Source organism: Dipodomys merriami, unplaced genomic scaffold, assembly GCF_024711535.1.
Source record: "Dipodomys merriami isolate MVZ:Mamm:240054 unplaced genomic scaffold, mDipMer1.0.p SCAF_20, whole genome shotgun sequence".
NCBI lineage: Eukaryota > Metazoa > Chordata > Mammalia > Rodentia > Heteromyidae > Dipodomys > Dipodomys merriami.
In genome coordinates, this window is record NW_027203382.1 from 21,098,818 (window position 1) to 21,117,500 (window position 18,683).

The window sequence follows — 18,683 nt, forward strand, 5'->3', positions numbered from 1 at the left end:
TCTCTACAAGGTTCCACTCCTGGACAGCAGAAGGAACTGAAAAGCAGATTTTGACCTAAGGTTTCTTCTGCCTTAGGAACTGGTTTTCAGAACTGACTCTGGTAGGACCTGATAGGGAAGGTGTGGCAGGAGCAAGCAAAGATTGGAATGCCAGGGCTATGTCTATAAGCTTGGTGGGAGCTCTTCTTCAGCAACCCATCCAGAAATGTCCTCATTCCTGCTCCATTTCTTATCATAGTTCCATGTGCAGAGCTGATGGAAATGTGTGAAACAGATCTGCAGCCTCTCCATCATGGAGCGACAGGATGAAAATGTTAATGAGCACTATAAGTCTGGCTGAAGTACACTACTTCACTCTCATCCAAGAATCAGGAAAACAAATTCAGTTTCTACTTGGCAGCAGTGATAAAGTATTTCTGAAGAGCTTTCAATCACTTCATTCAAATGGTTCACATTTCTGACTACTTAACCAAATGATTTGGAATTAGCATTTTATCTGAAATTAAGTTTTATTTCTTGATGACTTTGTTATAACATTAATTTTACAACCTAATACCTCATACTTTCCCAAGTAATCATTTTGTGGGGATAGGTGCCATGACTGGGACTTGAACTCAGGGCCTGAGCTCTCACTCAACCTTGTTGTGAATGGCTAGTGTTCTACACTTGAGCCATGCTTCTTGTTCAGTCATTTTTGTGATAAGAGTCTCAAGGATTTATTTGCACAGGATAGTGTAGAAATTTGATCCTCAGATCTTACCTTACTGAATAGCTAGGATTATAAGCATGAGCCACCAGTGCTTGCTTCCAAGTGTTAATTTAATAAACAAATCCTATCATTTACCTAATTCATCAATGAAAGACAAATAAACAATGAAAATTATTGAAGTAAGAGACACATTTACTAGTCAAATTGCATACCACAGTAACTTGTTTTACATTCTGCGTAATGAAATTGCAGACCTATCAACAAGTTAAAGGTATATAAGAAAAAGATCTAATCAACCTGACAAAGAAAATTCACTTCATATTAATTTTCAAAGTTATCTTCCTAAATAAATATGTAATATAGAAATTATGGCAGACACTATCAGGATGAAATATCCTTAGGTTATTAAAAAGGCTAGCTTGATAACATCCTTAAAAAGAAAAGGCATTGTTGTTATTTTTACCTGCATTCTGAAGAACAGCCTCATACTTTATAATTTTTATTTCAAAACCATTTTGAATCAACTAGCCCTCATGTTGACCTGACCTGATTCTGTAGGATTTCCAGATTCCTTAAAGTTGTTCCATTAATGGTCATAAATTCCATGTCACTTGACAGCTGTTTAAAATTCCTGTAAAAGATTGAAATATAACCAGTAACCATGTAATGCATAAGGAAATTTTTTAAAACTAACAGAGCAACACAAGATGAGAATTCACTAGGCTACTTGTCTTCCATTCATGCCAGTTCTGTTAAATATACTGATGCAAAAGGGCCGCTGCTCCAACACCAAAGCCAAAAACATGGAAGGAAAGTAACAGTTGCAGTGTTTTGCTTTTGTTTTACATCTCCAGGAATAGAAACAAGTATAGTCTTTTATTACGGCAGAGTACGTGATGGTACTTTCAGGAAAAGCTATGCAATTAACTAGAAAAAACATGTCAAGATATTTTAAATTGTCCTCTTGTTCTATGATGAGATAATCTTGATAAACACTAAAAGCTTTCACTTAACAATCTTATATGTGCAACAAAAGTTATTTACTCTATAATTATCAACACGGTACCAGGGTAGCCAATGCTGTTTGTACAAAACAGAGTAAGTAGCTAAAGTTATTTCCTTAATAAGGTTCAAAGAATTTGCACTCACCTTAAGTCCTTGTAAATATCTAAAACTAGATTTTTTTAACTTTATTTTATCATATAGATGCTGTACAGAGGGGTTACAGCTACGAGTGAGGTAATGTGTACATTTCTTGATGAACACTGTAAAACTAAATTTTTAAGCCATACATTTCAAATAGACTTGAAAAATTTAGATTCAATATAACTTTTTTAAAAAGTATATACACTTCCAGCTTATATTCAGAAATAGTAACTGACATGTTACAAATGTAGCTAATTCAACTTCCTTTATCAGCCAATTCAAGTGCTGCTTCTGCCAGTAGCACTTAACAAAATGACTTTATGTAAGTATGTATGTATGTATGTATGTATGTATGTATGTATGTATGTATGTATGTATGTATTTAGAGACAGATCTCCAGCCAAGCCTGGCCTTGGAAATTGTAGATTCTCCTGCCTCCACCTTCCAAGTGCTGGAATCTTCTTGGTGTATGGTATCATGTCTACATCTTGATAGCATATTTTTAAAAACAATACAAATGGGGGGGGGGGGGCGACCAGGGGAGATGGGAAGGGATGGGAAGGGGAAAACAAAGGAGGAGGCAACAATGCTTGATAAGAAATGTACTCATTACCTTGCCCATGTGATTGTAACCCCTCTGTACAGTATTTTCACAATAAAAAATAAAAATTTTTTAAAAATTTAAAATTTAATTTTTTAAAAAAAATTAAAAATAAAAACAATACAAGTAATGTCAGGTCACTAAAGAAGAAAAGTGTTAATGTTTGATTGTCAAAAAGGATATATTTTTGTGGCAAAATTTGGTTTGGATCTATATACTACCTGATACAGAAGGGATGAGGAAGAAGGCTTTGAGCCCTAACTAGCATATAATTATTGGAGACTACCAATATTCACATTACCAACAAAGAAACCAGTAATGTGAACAGCCACATTTGTTTAGGTCCTTTACAGAGAAAAGTCATGATTCTTTTCATTAACTGCATTAATGTGCTGTGTGTAATTTGTTTTTTCTTTCTTTCTTTGGCTACTTCTGTTATTGTTTTCCTTTTTGCCCTATCTGAACAAGTAATCTAACTTTCAAACTAGATACAATGAGAATTTTCTTTAAATCAACAGCCACACTGATTTGAATAAGATCTCAACCATTGGGCAATCTTAAATTAGAAGGATTCCTACAAAAGAGTAATTATCAAACTGCTGTAAGGACTAATCATGCTTTTGAGATTTCCCATATATTTTTGGTTGATAAGTATTTTGAAGGTAGACTCTTTTCCAAACTAAATCAATTTCCTTCAGCCAGTGTCTAGTTCCATGTAGAATTATATACATTGTGGAACTAAGGTTGTATCAGCCAACATCCTCAGGTATTTAACAGTATATGGTCACTGACCTGAAATATTCAAACAATCTTAAATTATTTATTCTGTGAAAGAGTCAAATTTTATGTGCTTTGAAATGAACCTCATAAACAATGCTTGGCTAGAATTCATGCTGTGTGAATCTGGATAGAAATCTTATAAATACATGGGAAAATACTTCATTAATATTTTAGACACCAAAACTTTTATAAAGCATGCTTTTCTTTCTAAAGTTTTAAAATGGAAGGAAAAGATTCTTGCCCAGAGCTTACCAGGGAAACTCAAGACTGTATCATTTCTATACTACTTTATGAAAAAGGAAAGGAAGAAGGAAAGGAAGGGATGGAGGAAGGAAGGGATGAGGAAAGGAAGGAAGGAAGGAAGGAAGGAAGGAAGGAAGGAAGGAAGGAAGGAAGGAAGGAAGGAAGGAAGGAAGGAAGGAAAGAAGGAAGGAAGGGAGGGAAGGAGGTAAGGAGGGAGGAAGGGAAGGAGGGAGGGAGGGAGGGAGGGAGGAATTCCAAAACTATTCTGCAGGATATTCTACCAGTAGAATAGAAATTCCACAGTCTAGTCAAGATCCAAGCTCACAGGCAGATCTTCCTCAGGATAGCTGTCTTCTCAGACCTGCTGCATTAGCTTGTTTGTTTATATTTTTTTCTTTCTAAATTGTTTACCTTTAGCTAAACTAACCTTTTCATTGTATACCATTCTTAAATCCTATCATCTCATTTCAAAGCTTTACTACTTCTTATTTATGTTCTTCCATGACTAGTATTGTTTTCTTAGTGTCTTTTAGCATGCTTTAAAACAGTACACTATACTTTTTCTTTCCTCTGCGGACATGTCTTTCTGGTATTCATTATCTGTAACGATACTATCTTGCTCTGCTGTGGTCTGAATATAAAATGTCCTCACAGGCTCATGTGTTGAACATGGTCCTCAGCTGGTAGTTCCCATGGAAACTTTGGGAGGTGGAGTCTAGTACAATTAGATGATTGCAGGCATGCTTTTTGAAGATCAGACCAGGTCAACAGTCCTTTCCTCTGCTTCCTTTCCCTGTCAGCCATGACCTAAGCTGGACCATGCCCTCCCTACCAGGACAGACTGAACCCTCTGAAACTATAAACTAAAAATAAAGCTTTTTGCCCTTAAATTGCTTCTGTCAAGTATTTGGTAATCATGATGAGAAAAGTATCAAATATGTCCCTGTTATTCTCAAGAAAAATACCTTTCACCACTCTAGCCAGCAACTTCAAACCAGTACCACTTCTTGTTACCTAATTCAATTCTGCCATTTTACTGAGTTCACTCCTACAGGCCATCCACTACTACTGAAAAGAGCTAACTTACACCAGATCATGTAATGGAGGTAATTCTTGACAGAGCCAAGACAATGGGCTAGTGAAGGTGGAATATAGAAAGGCAAGAAAATTACCCACTGACATTTTAACACCATGGGTTATTAAACTAGTATTTCCCTAGACAGTCAATTAACAGCTTTGAAATGCCTGACATCTACCAACTTAATTTTTCTTGCAAAAAGTTATCTGGTCCATAAAATAAAAAATGAAACCAATAGTAAGGAAGATAGTAAAAGTTTATAAATACTTTTAATAATACTTTATAATCCCATTAATATAAGGCAAAGTTGTATAGTCAAAACAATATATCAAATTTGACAGCATTTTTAATTAAGAAATATTTTAATTATTGCTCAGCAACATGTCAAACAGTTAATCCTTATACCCTCCTTAGTATTTTATCATTAGCAGGCAAAACTCTCATTTCTAATTTGATTTATGAAATGTTTTACTACAACATTTCTTTCCTCCTTTTTTCTACTTACTCAGGTTTAGAGAGCATCTTTTCCAAATTAAATTCTTTTAGATATTTTATTATGCCAGCCAAAGAGCAAATCACAGGCTTCTCCAAATTAATGATGCCAGAAAAACTTTGGGAACCTAAAAAAGCAAAGCATATACCCTCATTAACATGATTACTATTATTGAAAACAAATTTTAAGCTAAACAAAATATATTTTATAGTTAAAAATATTTATTATTAAATATTACTTAAATGTAAAACATTAAATTATATTTAAAAATAGTATCAATGTGAAACATTAGATATTATTAAAATAATAGTTTGGATGAGATGCAACCTCCTAAACTGAAAGGTCATCTTTGGGAAAAAGTGATCATAAATACCTATGGTATGGAGAAAAGCACATTGCTTTGATGGTGAATTGAATCTTTTGGGAAGAACAAGGGGGTACCATTTTTAATAGTTCAAACTCTATCCTAAGACTGTGAAAATAGTGGGTGAGTTGAAAATTCTTTTATAATAGTTTAAAAAAAAACACAGTAGAGACAACCTAAATAAACATCCCTAGGGTAATAGTTAAATAAGTTTTGGTAAATCCCAATCACAGGATAGCTCCTAAAAGGACTGGCTTATAGCTATTTGAATTGATATAGATGAATAACCACCACACATTGCTAATGACGGGGGCTGGTAGTGCAGCCATTCTCACTGCTCACCACCAACATGGGAATAGCTCTCAGTCTGGCCACCCTACTTCATTTTGCACCCTATAGGGTATTCTAAACAATGCAAAATGGGAGGCTTTATAGGACAAATCAGGGGAAGAAAAGACTGGGTGGTGGAGTGGCTCACTGACAGACTGCCTGCCTAGCAAGTGAAGAATATAAGTTCAAAACCAAAAACCATGAAATTTCCAAAACCAGATGCTGAAGCCTACATGAAAGGCAATGCTAACAAGACATGAGGAGTATGGTGATGATGAAACTCTCAGGCACGTGCCAAGGACAAACATTATCTGTATAGAGTCTAATGAGAACTGAAGCAAGCCCAAGTGTGGGCCAAAAGGAAAAATGTGTATTCACATCACTAAACTGAACACTAACATAAGCTGGACTGACTTGCATACGAGGTACAGACAAAATAAAACACTAATGCCTGATGAGGAAATGCAATCAAACAGTGGTTACTTAGCATGTTAGGATCCCATTACTAATGTGCTGGTATTTTAATTCTAACAACCACCCTTTCAGATGCTAGTCTTCTTAAGAATACCTAAACATTCTATAAAACTGCTAAGCTACTAATGAACCACCTTTAAAGGTGAGCAAAAAGAAAAGTTGGTCAATAATTCCATAGATTCAAGTGAATCTGTCAAAAGCAGCAAGTGACCACATGGTTACAACTATAAGGAAGAGACTACAGTTGTATTCTGTAATCTTCCTGCCTCAGCTTCCTAAATGCTGAGATTATAGAGCCACAGGGTGGCTGCAGTGGTGTTCTTGAAGAGCACAAGAATAGGGCGCTTAAAAAAAGAAGAGGGCCCCTTGCCCTCAGCTCCTTCTACTTCTGACTGATTACTGTCTACCTGTCATTCAATGGAACGTCACATTCACACCATTAGCCAAATCTCAAGTCAGTACAGTTTGACAAATACACTAACATGGATAAAATATTTACCTTTGATGTCTACTATCTCTTTTCCATAAAACTCTGAAACTGCCTGGAAAGCATGGCTGTATTCAAAATAAATGTTGTCCATCCTTTCCACCCGAATTCTGTCATCCCGCACACTGAAAGAAAATAAAAATAAAAATATCAAAGTATTACCCCATTATTCCAAACTATTCACTAAGACCTCACCCTGAACAACAGCAGCAAAAAAGACAAGAATCATTCCTTCTTTGATGATGTTGAAACAATGAGAGAAAGAGAAGAAGGGAGAGAGGAAAAAAGGGAAGAAAGAAAGGAAAAGAGAGAGAAAAAGAACATTTCCCTGCTCAAATATCCCCATTTCATAAAATATCACAACTATTACTTTTATATCCTGGCATCAGGTATCACCTAGCACACCGTGACTTTCTCATCTGCATTATTAAAAAAAAATCAGTGAAATTAAGTTAACTGTATTACCCGTACCTAGGAAGTAAAACTGAAAAGCATCTTAATTTCATTAAATTATCTATTTAGATTCTAACAGCAGAACAAAGCATTGAGTAATTTCTTCTTTGAGGAGCTTCTTTGGACTTTTGCTAAATTCTTTTTTTTTATCACAACCACCAGACAAATGCAGTAAATTTCTCTTGAGTCAATTGGTTCATTAAATAAAGTGACTGTGTAGTCTTTTTATTTATAAATGTATAAACAAAAGCATATCATCCATGCTAAGTGATTCATGTACTTTTCTATTTCCCGTTTGTCTTGATTCCCCATTCATTCATCCTTCTCTTTCCTTCTCTCCATATTTTTATCAGTTTGTATGATCAGACAAAAGCATATTATTACCTACCTTGCTATGAATAAGTATATGATATACATGAACTTACATCGTATATATGTCATCTTACTATAAAGTGAAATGGCTTTATACATACTTTTCTGCACCTTGTCTACCTCACTAAATACTAACTCTTGAAATTCTCTCCATACAGAGTAACCTATCCCTAGCTCATTCTTTTGAATGACTGGAAAATATCCCATACTACACAAAAGCTGAAATTTGTTTAACAATTTCCTCATTTTTTATATTTACTTGATGGTAACTATTTGCTTTATGGTTTTTTTCCAAAGATTTAATATTAAAGTAACAAAAAATTACAGATACCACTCTGTAGCCTATGTATACCTTTCCCCAATCATATTTATCTATTTTTTTCAGATATGAATCCTTCAGATATAAATCTTGAAATAAATAACTATAATAATAATAATGATAATGACAATGACATGAATATAAAAGGGAGATTCTCAAGTGGAAGAAACGCAGGAAAAGAAGAAGAGAGAAGAGAAACTTCTGAGAGAAAATGTGATGGAACTAGAGAGGGAGGGAGAGGGAGAAGGAGGGAGAGAGAGAGACAGAGAGAGAGAGAGTATAACAGTAGGAGAGGAACAGTTAGAAAGCATAACAGTGGGGGTGAATTTGACCAACACAGTTGGAAAGCATAACAGTGGGGGTGAATTTGACCAAAGTACATAGTAAGCATATATGAAAATATCACAGTACACTCTCCTTGTACAATTAATTTACACTATAGAAACAGCCAATTTCACCTAAAAATATTCTATCATTACTAAATGACCTCATGCTGCTGACCACATATATGGTATATATGCGCACATCTGAGGGAAACTAGAGGAGAACACAGAAACAGGAGGGAACGGGAAAACATACAACTGCAGGACCCATCAGCTCCACTGGACACCGATCAAAACAAACTAAGCAACTCAAGGGCAACGATGGGAGGGAGGGAATGAGAGGGAAAGAGGGAACAGGTAACACTAAGCAAAAGGAAAAAAATGTACATATCACCCGATGTGGAGCAAATAGCTGTACTGTCAAAGCTCATAGGATTCACAAACTTTATAGACCACAATAAAGACAATTTGCCCCAAGAAGGTTAGAATGTGTTTGTGACTTTAACTAAGTATAACTATCTAACAAGACTATGAAATTTGTGAAATTTATGTCATCACTTAATCACAATAATATATATTCTTATGTGATTAATATTAGGTAAATAAAACATATCTTAAACCTTATTATATCAAATTATGTAGTGCTTTTAAATTTACATCAGTGTAACTTTGTTATAGCTATACAATTTGTACTCAATGTGGTATACTAGGAATGAGACAACCAACAATATATAAAACCTTCAAGAAGAAAATTGCAGAATGTTATTTTTTGGATATAAAAGACATGAATAGAAGTGTACTATCTTTAGCAATGAATATCTATTAAAACACAATTTCTCTCTAAATCAAATACATGTGCATATATGTACATATATATACATATGTATGTGTGTGTATCCAATCAGAATCCCACTGAAGTTCTTGTAAAACTGGACAATATAAACTGGAAATTTGTGAAGAAAACTAAAGTCCCAGTGCAGTTCTGAAGAGAACAGGTAGAAACCTCGCAACTCTGATACTGACACTAAGCCACAGAAATAGAGGAACTGTGGTGCTGATACAAAGATAGGCAAAAAAAAAAAAAAAAATCCATGGAACAAGACTGAGAAGCCAATCCGGGTATCACTGGCTCACGCCTGTAATCCTAGCTACTCAGGAAGCTGAGATCTGAGGATCACGGTTCAAAGCCAGCCCAGGCAGGAAAAGTCCATAAGACTCTTATTGCTAATAAACCACTCAGAAAAAAAGAAAGAAAAGAAAAAATGGAAGTGGCGCTGTGGCTCAAGTGGTAGAGCGCTCGCCTTGAGCTGAAGAGCTGAGGGACAGCGCCCAGGCCCAGAGTTCAGGCCCCACAACTGACAAAAAAAAAAAAAGACTGAGAAGCCAGAAACAGGATCACATCTAGAGGGAAATACAGTGTGCAGCAGCAGTAGCATCATAAGCAGCAGGAGCAAGCAGCGCAGGATTCTGCTGCATACTAAAGCTAAAGAACCACCGCTCTAAACACAACAGTAAACCTGACTGGAACAATGGAAAGAGCTACCGTTGCTCTGGAAGCTTATCTTGTATACATTGGTATGTGTACATGTAGTGATCTAAGAAAATAAAAAGTATTTATAAAAATAAGCTGGAATATAACATCTAAGTTAAGATCATCTAGAAGTGTTCCCAATTTTATTCTTTTGCTCATTATGCTTCATGAATACAAGGCCCTGAGTTCAACTCCCAGTACCAGAAGAAGAAAAAAAAATCAGTTCTGTATGGATTGTAGATCTAAGTATGAAAGGGACAATAATACATAGGAAGAAAAACATAGGAATATAGCTATCATATCACAGTTTAAAATACAAAAAGTGTGACCTATAGAGAAAAACACTATTCACCTAACTAAAACACTCAATTCATAAAAAGGACACATAAGTAGGGTATAAAAACCCAAAGTAAAAAAGATTACAGCAAACACATTCCATTCATATCATAAAAATAAGCAGAATATCCATAAAGTAATAAAGACCATACAACCCAATAGAAAAAAATGGGTAAAAGTTAGAGAAACATAAAAGAGAATATTTAAATGGCCAATAAACATAATTTTTAAAGACTCATTATCATCAATTGTAGTAAAATAAATTAAGCCATAAAGACAACAACATATACCCAAAGAACAGCTGACAATATTAAATGTTATTAAAAAACACACAAGGAAACAACTCTCAATAGTACTGGAGTGCAAATAAAAACTCCTTTGGAACTTTGAAAATTCCCTGCACTGCACACTTGTGATTTATATATTTTTCATATTTGATACACTTCAATAAAAAGTTTCTACAAGAAACACATAAGTGTCATAAGAGAAACTATTTGTGAAATAACAAATTCACCAAGGTTCCATTTAATGTACTTCATCACACAAGTTACATTTTTTAATTAGCGATCAATTTTAAATCAGAAATAACTAATGCAAAAAAATCCCTAAGTAAAACTTCATAGGAAAAATTTTCCACTTAACAAGAAAAATACATACAAAGCAGCTGAAAGATTAAGTGTGGGATAACCAATTTGCATCAACATGGTTCTAAAAAAGTCCTACATAATGCTTTTAAATATTCATACTCACTTCTAATTACTCATATATCATAACAAATTATCAAATGATGACATTTTAAAGCACTCAACAGACATTTATGGACTAGCCCTTAAGCCCTTGAAGTCAGTAGTCATCAGTGAGTTGGTATTGGATGTGCTGCACCTCCCTCCTAATTCCCTCAATGACTCCCCATTCCCTGCTATGTGACCAAGAACCACGCTTCCATGTAGCATATTCAAAATTCTCTAACAAAACACATAACCCCCACCCATGTACAATTTGCTTTTTTTTTTTTTGGGGGGGGGGTCCGGTCGTGAGGCCTGAACTCTGGGCCTGGGCGCTGTCCCTCAGATCTTTAGCTCAAGGCTAGCGCTCTACCACTTGAGCCACAGCGCCACTTCCAGCTTTCTTCTTTTTGCTTATGTGGTGCTGAGGAATCGAACCCAGGGCCTCAGGCATGCATGGCAAGCGCTCTACCACTGAGCCACCTTCCCTGCCCCACAATTCGTTTTTTTAAAAGGGCTGAGTAGACATGTTTTTACATAGTGATCTGGCCTGCATCACTTCTCTAACCTCTTTTCCTTCTGCCCCCCTCAGCTACTCCTTAAACACCACAGGCTGGGCCAGGCCAGGCCAGGCCTCAGCACCACCTTTGTAACTCTGCCGCTTCTGTCCCAAATGCTCTTCTGTAGACACGCATATGGCATCCTCACCTTTCTGTCTTCATCCAAAGTCTCCTTTCCAATGAGATCTCCCCTGATCACTGTGTAAATGGCTACCTCACTAGAATCCATGAGCACAGTGACTTCTGGGTTTGGGGGTTTGGTGGGGAGTGGGGGGGGGGGGTTGGGGGGGACTGGGGGGAGGTCTTTTTTGCTTTTTGGTTTTTGTAAATCCTATAGTACTAGAGCTTAAACTCAAGGGCTCCTGTTTTACTTAGTTTTTTCACTCAAAGCTGGTACTCTACACTTGAGCTATAACTCCATTTTCAGATTTTAGCTGGTAAATTGAATATAATAGTCTCAAGGATTTGTCTTTTGGGGCTGGCTTTAAACCAAGATCCTCAGATCTCAGCCTTGTCAGTAGCTAAAATTACAAGCATGAGCCACCAGCCCTCAGCTTCAGTTTCATTTTTACTATACCCAATGTCTAGAATAGCACCTAGTGCAGAATAGTTCTCATCTGCAGAGCATTGCTCCATAAAAGAGCTACAGAACAGATGTCTGCCAATTGCAGCACCATGTCCTCCCTTAAGACTGGCAGAATCATCCCCATTTTAAAAGTCAGTAAATTGAGCTTAAAGATATTAAGTACAAGGCCCAGTCAGGAACAGATAATAAGTTAGTAGACATTCAGATGGAGAGCAGAGCACCTGGCTCCAAAGACTTTCTCAGTTCTATAAGCATGGGCAGGCAGAAGCTCTTCAAGGACAAACCTAAGAGGAACCTTTTCCTCCCATGTGTGATGTAATCAAAGAGTTTTTCCCCTTCTGAGCCTAGCTACTGTAAAGCTCCTATCAATCTTTATCTTCTTGCAGACTCGCCTAATACCTAGATTTTTAGCAGCAAAGTTATTATTTGCAACTCAAAAAGCATGAGTTTCCACAATGTTTTTACACAAGTTCCTACAGTGAAAAGACAGGCAGCTGGTTACTCAATTACTGCTCTAATTAAAGCTCTGTTTGAAAAGTAGATAAGGATTTAGAAACCCATTAAATTTGATAAAAATGGACTTGTCAGTTATCCCCCAGGCTTTGAATGGAAGCAGTACAAGAACACTAAATTCTTCATTATGCAATCTTTTTATTGAACATCCTCGTGCAAACATTTTGTTCACAAAGTGGTTAAAGTTATAAAGTCTCCTATCTGTAGTTTCCTAGATACCTTAAATGAAAAATGTTCAATTCAACTCACTTCCCCTTTAAGTGTGTTTGAAATCCTGTAGACCTTACCAGAATTTTGTGAAATTAATTTTAATAAAATTTCTATTTGGACATTTTCACAGGTAACATGCCTTACACCTGCCAAAGACATTGTTTTTAAAGATTAAATAATGCTTAAAAAAAAAGATTAAATGATGCTTTCATTCTCCAACAGTGCTGTCAATCCTGAACTCCTCCAACAGTAGCATATAGCAGGCCAGCATCAGAACTCTGTGACTGCGACATACACCAAAATCACAGATTCTTCCCCAAATGTACTAACATCAGTTCAGCCTAAAGTCAGGGGTGAGGGAGCCATGTTCATTTTTTCAGTTTCCTGGGCAAGTCACACACACTGCAGGCTAAGAACACTAGGTGAACAATTCCAGCGGTCAGTGTACACAGGACTAGCATTCAAAAGGGAAATGTAAATCTTTCTTTAAAGAAATGTGTACAATCTGGCACAAGAACAGACGTGAGGACCAATGAAATACAACTGAAGACCCAGATCTATAGCCATTTAATCTTCGATAAAGGCCCTAAATTAATTGAATGGAAGAAAGACAGCCTCTTCAGCAAATGGTACTGGCAAATTGGTTAAACACCTGTAAAAAACTAAAGCTATATTCTTATATGTCACCCTGCACCACAATCAACTCCAAATGGATCAAAGACCTCAAAGTCAAAGTAGATATTACAGGAAGGAATAGGAGAAATTCTATGGCTCCTTGGCACAGGCTGAAATTTTCTTAATAAAGACCCAGAAATGCAACAAATCAAAGAAAGGTTGGACAAATGGGATTGCATGAAACTGTAGAGCTTCTGAATGGCAAAGGACATAACTAGCAAGATCAATAGAAAGCTCACGGATTGGGAAAAGATCTTCACTCATCATAAAACAGACAAGGTCTCACATCTAAAACTTAAAATCACATCTAAAAACTGAAAAACTTAAATCTTCCAAAAATGAATCGTCAAAGAAACAACCGCTGAATTAATAAGTGGACTAACAGCTTAAAGAGAGACTTCTCTGAAGATAAAGAATGGCCAAGAGACACATGAAGAAATGCTCAACTTCTCTAGCCATAAGAAAAATGCAAATCAAAACAACATTGAGATTCCACCTCACCCCAGTTAGAATGGCTATAATCAAAAAATCTAATAACAACCCATGCTGGAGGGGATGTGGCCAAAAGGGAACCCTACTGCATTGTTGGTAGGAGTGTAAACTTGTTCAATCACTCTGGAAAACAGTATGGAGATTCCTCAAAAGACTCCACATAGAGCTCCCCTATGACCCAGCAAACCCACTTTTGGGCATTTACCCAAACGATCACAAACAAGGCCATACTAAAGCTACCAGCACAACTATGTTTATCGCAGCATTATTTACCATAGCTAAGATATGGAACCAACCCAGATGCTCCTCAGTAAATGAATGGATCAAGAAAATGTGGCAGAGAGAAAGAGAGAGAGAGAGAGAGACAGAGAGAGAGAGAGAGAGAGAGAGAGAGAGAGAGAGAGAGAGAGAGAGAGAGAGAGAGAGAGAGAGAGAGAGAGAGAGAGGCCTCCATCAGAAAGAATGACACTGTCCCATTTGTTAGGAAATGGAAAGACTTGGAAAAAGTTATATTAAGTGAAGTAAGCCAGACCCAAAGAAACATAGGTCCCATGGTTTCTCTTATCTGCAATAACTAATATATGTCTAGGACAAGCAGAAGAGGTCAAAAGCTATGTACATAGGACCATATAAGCTGATGCTAAGTGAAATGAACCCCAAGATAGGGACACAAGAAGTTTTATCTTTGTTGCTGTTGTTTATAATGTACTTATAATATACTGTGTGATTTTTTTTTGTTTCTTTGTATGTTCTTCCCCCATGGTATAACCTCTATTTTCGCTGCATTTGATTCCAGTGCCCTGCATCTTGTATATACATTTTTCTAATTTGGGGAGGGGAAGGGAAATAACAAAATGCTGAAACAAGGATACAGGATGACCCATTGTAACAATGAGATGTACAAGACACTATGTTGAAAACAAACTTTACAACATGGTGGGGGGAGGGAGGAGTTGGGGATGTAGGGAAGAAAGGGATGGTGGGGGAAAAACAAAGGAGGGAGTAACAATACTCCATAGGAAGTATACTCATTACCTTACTCATGTAACTGTAAACCCTCTGTATAGTATCTTTACAATAAAAAATATATTTAATTTTTAAAAAGAAATATATACAAGGACTGGGAATGTGGCTTAGTGTAAAGTGCTTGCCTAGCGTACATGAAGCCCTGGGTTCGATTCCTTAGTACAACATAAACAGAAAAATCCAGAAGTGGCAATGTGACTCAAGTGGTAGAGTACTTGTCTTGAGCAAAAGAAGCTCAGGGACAATGCCCAGACCCTGAGTTCAAGCTCTAGGCCTGGCAAAAAAAAGAAAGAAAGAAAGAAAGAGGGCTGGGAAGGTGGCTCAGTGGTAGCGCGCTTGCCTTGAATGCCTGAGGCCCTGGGTTCGATTCCTCAGCACCACATAAGCAAAAAGAAAAAAGCCAGAAGTGGCACTGTGGCTCAAGTGGTAGAGTGCTAGCCTTGAGCTGAAGAGCTGAGGGACAGCGCCCAGGCCCAGAGTTCAGGCCCCATGACTGGACCCAAAAAAAAAAAGAAAGGAAGGAAGGAAGGAAGGAAGGAAGGAAGGAAGGAAGGAAGGAAGAAAGGAAGGAAGGAAGGAAGGAAGGAAGGAAGGAAGGAAGGAAGGAAGGGTACAAATGTGTGCATGACTCACTTCTCCATAAGCAAGACTCTAAGCACCATAAAAAATAAAATTGTCTGCATTCATATAACAAAGCTGGGCCTAAACAACTGTAAAACCACATTCCCTTTTTATACCCTCTGCACAGGCCAATGGTGACCTAGAACTGAGGCTTCCAAAATGAACAGAAAATTGACCAGATGTTCCTCTCAAGCTGAAGTCAACAACACCATCAATGAACAGGAAGACAACATTAAGAAAGAGGTCTCAGTCATTACAGTACAATAGGACAATTTTAAATTACAACTTTAAGTCCCTTTTCACAACCAATCTGCCTCTCTGTTGTCAAATATACTGTTTTTGAAATTTTAAATGGGGATAAACTCCTTCAACAAGAATGGAATCCACACTCAAACAAAAAAACTTGAGATCCAATCTATTATCTTTATTGTCAGCGAAGGTCTGAAGTTGGTGACTCTCAAATAACAGACTCTAAAAGAATCCACACTCAAACAAAAAAACTTGAGATCCAATCTATTATCTTTATTGTCAGCGAAGTTCTGAAGTTGGTGACTCTCAAATAACAGACTCTAACAGACCACTTACAGAGATTCAAAATTAACATCCATGTGAACAAATGTCAGCTTGCCATTTTTATGATCAATGCTGATATTAGCAACTAAATTTTATAAACAGTCTATTATGAGAAAACTCATAATAGTATACTGATTAATTTACTTAATGGCATTTATTAAGACTATGTATTAGAATATTCATTTTTGGCAAAGGATGCTAGGCTTCATGACTACAATTTAAAATAGTTCAGCAAACAATAAAAACATGAAAAATTTCTGGGGAAAGGGACTATAGTTTTCTATCATACTCTTTATTTTGCATTTCATGACTAAGTAGTTGTACAAAGAGGTTACAATTCCATACATCAGGTTATAAGTGTATCTTTATCAATGTCACCCCTTCTATCATTCTTATTTTCCCCTTCCTTTCCTATCCTCAAGTTATATAGTTCAATTTTTAATATTGTACATTGAATATAATAACTGCATTTCTCACTCTTCCAATCCTGATTGAGTTTCAAGTTTTATAGCTGAGTAACTAGTTTCCCCTCTGAAGATGGAGTGAAATACTTCTTAATTAAGATAGACAATGTAACATGGTCACAATGTCACACAATTAATATGAAATTCATTCATTTTATCAGTCCTCACAGGAGGGACCTATGGCCACTTTTTTTGAAGACTAAGGTAGTACACAAAATTATAATGATGATCACTAGAACAAAACGTAAGAATAACCTCATAAAAACATTAAGTAGAGATTTTTCTAAAGATACAGAAATATAACATGTAAAATACAAATAACCTAATATTGGAGATATGTGAGGTCAGCTAAATTCTCTTGTTAATAAAAGGAAATTAAAATTCAGCTTGAATTACAACGTCGATATCTTCTCAAAAAACCATCTCTGCTACATGTAGAAGCAACTCAAAGCAACGTAAGTCAGAAAGACTAAAAATAAAAGGATAGATGGATGAAAAAAATTAACTAAGACTACATACTAGATGATGCAATTAAAAAAAAAAAAAAGCACAAACAGACTTTATTATCAAGGAAAAGGAAAGACAGAATTCAGACCTAACTGCATTAAGCAGAACAAAGAAGCACTTTATGATAATTGCACCATTCAAATATGCAACTCACTCAAAAAATAAAACTAGTTACTAAAAGACAAAGGAATAAAATAAACAATTGCAGGATTTACAGAGGAGAGGCTTTTCAACTTCTGGTTCCCTGGACTTGAACCTGGCAGTGGGAAGGGGAGGATGGCTGGAGCCATCCTGCCACCCTGTGGGATACAAGGCAAACTCAGCAGGAGGAAGGAGAGCCTAGAATTCCAGCCGTGCTCCAAGGTTTTTACATGTAGCTGATAAATTCATTTTTAATTTTTTTCAATAAAAACTTGAAGTCTGGGGGTTTCAGGCAGAATAAGGAGTTGTCAGCTGTGCAGAGAAGGAAGATACAAATAGCTCCTTAGAAAGATGGCGGCCCCCACTGGAGTCCACAAGGCCAACAGTGAACCAAGCTGAAGGAGACCCAGTGTGATATTCAGCTGGTGAGTCTGTCTTGCTAAAAATAATAATAATAATAATAATAATAATAATAATAATAATGACAAAATAAATAAAACAAGCAGAGAAGAGAGGACATCTGAGAGTCTAAAGACCAGAGGACTCCCTCCCCACAAAGCAAAGGTTCCTACAGGGAACTAAAACGTTTTTAAAACTTTTAAAGCCTATGGTAGAGAAACTCACTAGGATATATGTCCAGAACACAGGCCTGTTAGGGAACAAGAGACAAGCTGAGGGTTTCCCCATTCTGGGAATCCCATGGGACTAAGGCCAGAGGCCTGAGGCCCACAAAGTAGGAAGGCCACACGCACAGGGCGGAGCTGCTCAAAATGTTACTAAAGATAGGATCAAAATAAGGTAAGGGAACCAACGTCTCTTTAAATCTTTTTTTTTCTCTAGTTTTCTTTTGCAGTGGCTACAATTTTTTATTTTACTCTTAAAGGGAAAGCTCCATCAAAAAAATTACGTCTCCACAAACATGACAAGGAAAGTACTTCTGTCTGTGATAAGGTTAGAAGTACTAAGAGGATTAGTGTTCAAACTTGGAAGAAGAAAAGAAAGGGAAAAACACTTTGAAGGAGGAAGAAACAGAGTCAGGAAACTCAAGAGCTGAACAAAGCCATCCATTCCTGCCTGCTGATATGATCTCCCAGCTCTTCTTCCTTGATCTGAGAAAGCTCAAAGAGCACTCCCTTGGAACCCAGTTTCAAAGCCTCCAATCTTTCTTCAACTTTAGCCCAGTACAATCCCAGGCCTTTCACAACCATCTACACATACCACACACACCCAGCCCTGCAGATACATTCTTGTTTCACTTGTGGCAAAATGTACCTTCTCTCACCACTTTCACAGAATAACCACATGCTCAGATAATGTACTTTCTACTGAACATGGAACTGTGGCTTGAATGTGTTTGAAATACTGCCTCAAAGACAAACAATTAGCAAAAAGCCAGAAATGGAGGTGTGACTCCAGTGGTAGAACACTAGCCTTGGGTGGAAAAGCTGAGCCACAGTAAAAGGCCCCGAGTTCAAACCTGACTACTCACACACACATACAAAAAACAAAAACAAAAACAAAAAGTTCCTGTTATTCCAAGGTTTAAAAAAA

General features: G+C 36.7%; 1 protein-coding gene across 2 annotated transcripts in view; it reads right to left on the bottom strand.

Annotated features, from left to right (window-relative positions):
- Msh3 (mutS homolog 3) overlaps positions 1-18,683 on the bottom strand; it is a 166,715-nt gene that overhangs the window by 107,521 nt on the left and 40,511 nt on the right. For both annotated transcript variants that reach the window (XM_070031172.1, XM_070031171.1), the window contains exons 9-11: positions 6,718-6,830; positions 5,063-5,177; positions 1,256-1,340 (exon numbers count right to left, since the gene is read on the bottom strand). In XM_070031172.1, coding sequence (XP_069887273.1) covers positions 1,256-1,340; positions 5,063-5,177; positions 6,718-6,830 — 313 coding nt within the window. The remainder of the gene's footprint in view (positions 1-1,255; positions 1,341-5,062; positions 5,178-6,717; positions 6,831-18,683) is intronic.